The sequence below is a fragment of the Oryzias melastigma genome, linkage group LG6 (assembly GCF_002922805.2).
Source record: "Oryzias melastigma strain HK-1 linkage group LG6, ASM292280v2, whole genome shotgun sequence".
Classification (NCBI taxonomy): Eukaryota; Metazoa; Chordata; class Actinopteri; order Beloniformes; family Adrianichthyidae; genus Oryzias; species Oryzias melastigma.
The window spans coordinates 957,380-963,927 of record NC_050517.1 but is presented as its reverse complement, the minus strand read 5'-3'; the positions used below and the strand labels follow the sequence as shown (position 1 = coordinate 963,927).

The following is a 6,548-nucleotide window of genomic DNA, read 5'->3' as shown; positions in this document are numbered from 1 at the left end:
AGCAGATGTTAGAGCTCTAAGATATAAAAAGAGGCTAATCTGGTTAAAAAAAGATCACAAAACATCCGTCTCACATAAATAGATTTTTTAAGATAAAATTATTTGTTATGAACTCTTATAAAACATTTCAGTCTGCAATTTTACATTTTTTTATTTAACTGTTGATCATTTAAGTTAATAATTAAATGTCTGCTGCTGTTTCAGAGCAAAGTCCACATCAGAGACTTGGAGCAGAAACTTCCCACCTCAGCCTTTCTACTCTGGACCTTATTCAGGTCCTGTGAGCTGGAGGACGTATCAGTGCTGCTGGTGAAGCCTCTGGAGCAGCTTCAGCCTCTGGAGCAGCTTCCAGGGCACCTTAACTTCCAGTGAAGCTTCATCTTCCACAGCAGCCTCAGGTTTTAAAGCAGCTTCAGGCTTTGTAGCAGCTTCAGCTTCTGGATCAGCTTCAGGCTTCGGAACAGCTTCAAACTTCAGGAGCAGCTTCAGGTTTTGTAGCAGCTTCAGCCTCTGGAGCAGCTTCAGGCTTCGAAGCAACTTTCTTGGCACCCTAACTTCCAGTGAAGCTTCATCTTCCACAGCAGCTTCAAGCTTCAGAGCAGCTTCAGCTCTGGAGCCTTAGTCATATTTATAGAAGAACTCAGGGAGAGACTGGTATCTCCAAGGCCCCCCACCCTACCACCCCCATCCTCCCTGAAAGCTGGTCCAGGTCGTCAAAGACACGGGCTAAAGTTCTGCTTTTTGTCCATCTTTGAACGTCAGTGGAGCCAGAACTCTTCTGGTGTACCCAACAGGTAGCATATCATGAAACCGTCTGCTTTCCTTCTGTTTTTAAAATCTAAACTTACTTCACTAAGGTGGGGGTTAGATGTTCTGACCACCAGGTGAGCCTGCAGTCATGAGCTCTGAAACCCTCTCAGGAGGCGTGTCCTAGCAACTGACTGTGTGATGAATACGGCTAACGAGGCCACAACCACCAAGCTAAGAAACGGACTTCAAATGAGCTGGTAGGTCACACGACCAACCCTGAACACTGATCCCTCTCCATTCATCTATGAGATGACCCCCCCCCCCGTCAATAGCCCCTGTGCCCCCCTGGGTAACTATACAGAGTCTCTGAGCTCCTCACTCAGCCTTTCAGATGCTTGCTCCTGAGATCTTTGATCTTTTCTTTTTTGAACACAGAAAAGAGCAGATTTGTTTTGGTCAGGGGTCTGCAACCTGCAACCAACCCCACCATTGAACTCTTTGGTTAAAATAAAATGTTTTTAAAATGTTCTCATTTCTAGATTGTATAATTTTAAAAATATATATTTTAATGGAGAGTAAAATATTGAATGTTATTTAAGGTTTAAGTTGATTTATTCTGGAATAATATTCCTACCTTTTTATTATTCATAATTATGTTAAATAGTTATGGTTTTAAAGTTTTAAAAATTGACATTCTGCTAGCTTTTTGGACAATTTTAGCATTTACTAAGATTTTTTAGGATATTTTGGAGTTTTGCTAATATTCACACGACAGCTGTTGTGGCTATTTTTTTTCCCTTTTTATTAGGCTATTTTGAAGTTTAGCTATTTTTAGCAACATGCTAGGTGATTTGACTAACCTAAGTTTTTTCTTTTTTCTGTTTTTTAGGATAATTGGGAATTTAGCTGATATTTTAGCTGGTTTTCAGCTTCAACATTTTCAGCTTCAGCGTTTTTAGCCATCAATTTCAGCCTCTTCAGCTATCAGCACTAACATCATCAGCGGCCAACTTCCACTTATGTGAACTTGTTGCTAGTTCATACTTATGTTAAAAGTTACAGTTTTAAAGTTTTTAAATTTTGTTTTTTATGTGTTCAATAAATGTTTATCCTGTTCGACTCAAAACCTAAGGTGTGTTTTAGATTTTGGCCCCTTGTGCGATGAAGGAAAAAGTAATAAAATAGTAACTTTAAAAAGGTAAATTAACTTAAACTTTACTCAACTCATTGACAAACATTTGAAGGACGGTATAAATCATTCATCGAGGATTCTTACAATGGTATAGCTGTAATTCTCTATCAATCCTTTGTAGTTTATCGTCATACTGACACATTTGGACTTCATTTAAGCTTAATTTATCACAGAAAATAAAAGTAAAACACAACCTGAATTAAAGCTACATTAAATTATAATTAGTGGATGATAAAGCAGATTTTCCATTTTTGAACAAATTCAAGGATTTAAAGTGTTCCTCGTGGTTTTAATATAGAGCTCAATTAATTAGCTAATTTAGTTTTTGTTGGTTATAATTAGGACTTAGTGATTGAAATACACCAGAAACAGTCAAATAAACTGTTTTTTTTTGTCATTGATGACTTCCTACTACATTTGCTGCATTGACATGATCCTATGGTGTAGGATGGCTTTTATTTTGAAAGGAACTCGTGCAAAGTTCTGTCAAAAGTTATAAAATATTTCATACTTTAAAAGAGAAGCTATCATCTCATCATGTTTATGCATTATTTAAGCCAAAAATAAACAATAGTTAAAGTAAATGCATCATGTCAGTAGAAAAAACATAAATCTAAACCAGTATCTAATTTTCTAAAGGATGAGTGAAGACTGTGGGTCTGGGTTTTGGTTCTGCTGACATCAGAAATGACATCAATTTATTGGAATAACAATCAAACATCCAGGACATTCATCAACTTAAAAAAAAAAAACTGCTTCAGCTTCTGTCCATCCTCCATCTTTGGGTCTACTCTTTCTTCTTGTAGTCCTCCAGGTGAGCCAGAATCCAGCCCGAGGGCCCCAGGATGGTGATGAACAGGACCGTCATGGCGATGGTCTGCTCCTGGGGACAGCAGACACATCAGGTCAGCTTTCGGAGGTCTCCAAGGACAGCAACATGTGTTCGATCGCAACCATCATCCACTTTCTCTCCCTCAAGGTCGCGGCTGTCACCTGCACGCTCGCGCACGCGCTCCGGTGCCAGGCGCAGCTCCCGCGCGCGGAGCAGACTATTAATATGTTTGGCAGGCGTGTGTACGTGATGAGTTTGGGCCGAACAATGGCGAGACTCTGACGCACTTTCCGAAAGTGACAGGCGCGCACGCGCACCACAGAACGCACACGCCTGTCAGACATGCAGAGAAAGTTCAGACGCACGTCTGCCAAGAACCACAAGACGCAAAAAAGAAACAAAAAAAAAAATGCTGCGCCCATGGAGCGCGCGTGCGGAGAGACCCGCGCCGAGCCACCTGCAGCACCAGACGGAGACTCACCCCAGCTGAGATGTTCTCTTTGGCGGGCTTTGAAGAAATGTTGGCCACCGGGGCCACGCGGGCCCTCAGCGCAGTCCTGAGGAGCCGGGAGGCGGCGGGAAGAGACATGCTGGGGGCTTCAGGACAGGTGAGCGTTCAGTCTGCAGGACAGGTGAGCTCCAGCGCAGTCACAGACTTTCCAAAGTGAGTGCGCGCGCGTGTGTGTCAGCATGTGATATGAGTGGGAGGAGGGGGGGGGGGGGGGGGGTGTTTAGAGAAATCAGCTTTCTATTGGCCGCTCCGTCTCCCGACGTGGTGCACCGTTACCGACATGCGCGCGGACGTGTCCTCATGTCACCTACGGCACGAGCCCTAAACACCTCACACATTACAGCGTGAGGACTGATTCTGTGGTCGCGCGCGCGGCTAAACAGTCTTTTCATTTTAAAATCCTGTCGCACTAATGAAGTTGTGCGTTAATGTGATCTGATCCTCCTGATGGATCAGTGGAGCATCAGGTCCTCAGCTGGTCTTCATTCATGTATTTAATTTAGATTAGTTAAATTTATAAATTGGTGGCTGAGGTTCACATAGATGATAAACTGTAAGTTTTTACGTCTCACGTCTTGTTTGCTCATCAGAATGAACAGATTTTATAAAGCAAAACTTTGGTAAAAAGTTTGATCTTTTATGAGATAAAAACACATATTATCTTATGCTGCACAATATTATAAAAAAAAATCACATTTTCAGAGATGCTATGTTGTTTTTACATTTTTTCTTATGTTCGTGCCAAAAAATAGGCATACTTGATATTTATTATTAAAAACAGGAAGTTATGAATGCAAATCCAAATTTCTTAAAATCTAAAGAGGTTTTGATCAGTAGAAAATGAGCCCAAATGGCTCTTTTACTGTTAAACGTCGCTGACCCCTGGTCCAGTCATTTTAACTTTAGTTGGAACACAGGTTACTGAGATACAAGACCCAACACCAGCAGCGTAATCCTGGAGGGATGTTGGAACCCTGCAGATGGTTCAGGGAAGTGTCAGAACTCTCTGTCTGCTGGAGCTCTTTCATTTGTGTACCAGAATGTTAGAACTCAGGGGTTTAAAACAACGCTGAAGTTAGCATTCAATTGGCGAGAGCATTAAAGGAACTGTATTTTTCACTCTTACTTCACCAAGAACAGGTCCTGTTCAAAAACCGCAGCACCCACTGTTTTAACTATTAAAACAGCCAACACACTTTCTTTGTAGCAGATGATAAAACAAATCTCCTTTTGTCGTCATCAATTTACCAAACCAACAAGTTGCTACTGCAGAAACTCTTGATTCCTGTTTCAAAATGGCTTTAAAAAAATCCATGGATGAGAAAATCTTTAGTGATAACAGAATGTATTTTCATCAGCAGGGAATTAGTTTAAATCCAGCATTTGAAATCCTGTTGTGTAGTTTTGGTATTTTTTTTATCTTTTGTTATTTTCACTAAATTACTCAATACAGTATAAATATTAATCAACAATATCACGATAATTCTTTAAATGTCATAATGTATTTTCTTTATAGACATGAGTTTGTGTTTTAGTAATAGGCTACATAGTAGTAAATCACTGATGTAAAAATGAAGATTTCAAATAATATGTGTTATTGTTGCCTTTAAAAATTAACAAGAATTTTAATTTTATTTATTTATCCGGGACAGTGGACATTAAATTAACCCAGCAGCTGTTTTATATCTGTTGTCCATAGACAAATGTTTAAAAAATATTATAAACAATATAATATCAAAGTTTATACTAAGGAGGTGAGGCAAATTAAAATTCAGTGGAATATGAAAGACAACCCCAACTTCCCACTGTCCGCCTTCATCTCAGGGGCCTTTCCCCCCTGCAGCCCCCTGCTCTCACCGAGGCGTCACAGGCGAGGCATCTCAAACAGCTAATGCTCCGGTACTGTAAGCTTAGCTGCTACAAACAGCGCTACCTTTAACAACCAGAAACCTGCACTTTGTCAACTCGTTTCTCGCTTTTTCCTCCACATTACAACAACGAGAGCAACAGATGAGGACAAGAAAGAGTTAAAATTTGGGGTAATCGAGCCATTTCAGCGACAAACGGCAGATAAAAACTTCTAAACAGTTCTGCCCAGCTCCGCTGCACAGAACCCTGTGAGAGAGGAGTGAAGCGAGAGGCCACGCCCTCTCTTGGATCTACCAATCAGCACTAGCAGCTACTTTGAATGGGAGTCAGAGAGAGCAGAGAGCGCTCTGTTTTTCTTGTTTGGATGGCGTCACGTTTGGGGGGGCAGTCCTGAAATTTGGGGGGACATTGCCCCACCTTGCCCATGCCTAGATCCGGCCTTAGACCGCAATGGCATTTTGGACGCTTCAATAGCTCTTTACCCTGGCGGCACTCCTCCTTCCAGCCGTTCAGTTCATCCAGGAGCTGAATGCCTTTAATGGTGCGTTCACACCAAACGCTGCAGGCGTGGCGGAGGCGTCAACTTTTAATGGTAAGTCAAAGTAAAGACGCGGTCTTGGCGGCAGGCGCGGCAAGCTTGACGTGGCATGTCAACCAATCAGAGTCTCAGCTTTGGGCATGTGATGTTTTCAGTGACTAGATCAAAGAGTATGGAAAAATTAATTTGAAATGGCAGCTCAATGCGAGGATTTTCACCCTGAACTTCCATATTTTTATTTTCCCGCCCTGTCCGCCTTTTTACCATAGTCTCTCTGGTTACTGTTAGGCGAAGGCTGTGTGTGATTTCACAATATGATTATTAGCAGATAATAAGAGGCTAGAAAATACTCTAAATGACAAAAAAGGGTGATTAACCACGGTTCATTTTTTCCAGATTTGCAATTAAGTAGTAAAATTTAAATATATTAGGGCTGTCATATTTTTTGCTCTAATTACGCGTTAATTTGACATGCGCATGACGCCGACAATTTTTTTGATGCAATAATCACGGAATTTCCACACCGCGTGCGCAGGCGTCCCTCAATCATCGCCCTCCAACTCACCGGCTGCTCTCACACTAGTTCACGGGCGGGTCTCCAACCTCCGAGCTGCTAGCTAAAACCGGCCGGCGCTAGGACCTGGAGAGCTCCTGAACCCTAACCCGGCTACGGTTCCCGTCCAGTACCACGTCTGATTGTACCGGCTCGCGTCTGGCGCCGCGTCCCGAGAGCTGCAGACCCCCGACGTTCCGAACAGCAATCGCACCAGGGGACGTTTTAAATGTTCTGGAGGTTTAAGCGTGATCCAGCCCCAGCATAGCTGTCTGTCTGCCGGCATATTCATGGCGTGAGCTC

General features: G+C 42.2%; 1 protein-coding gene across 1 annotated transcript; it reads right to left on the bottom strand.

Moving 5' to 3' along the window:
- Positions 1-2,600: 2,600 nt before the first annotated feature.
- Positions 2,601-3,464, bottom strand: LOC112152595 (cytochrome c oxidase subunit 8B, mitochondrial). The gene is made up of 2 exons (XM_024282260.2): positions 3,256-3,464; positions 2,601-2,825 (listed from the first exon to the last, which is right to left on the bottom strand). The coding sequence occupies exons 1-2, from the start codon at positions 3,361-3,363 to the stop codon at positions 2,730-2,732; spliced, it is 204 nt and encodes a 67-aa protein (XP_024138028.1). The 5' UTR covers positions 3,364-3,464; the 3' UTR covers positions 2,601-2,729.
- Between the last annotated feature and the right edge of the window lie 3,084 nt (positions 3,465-6,548).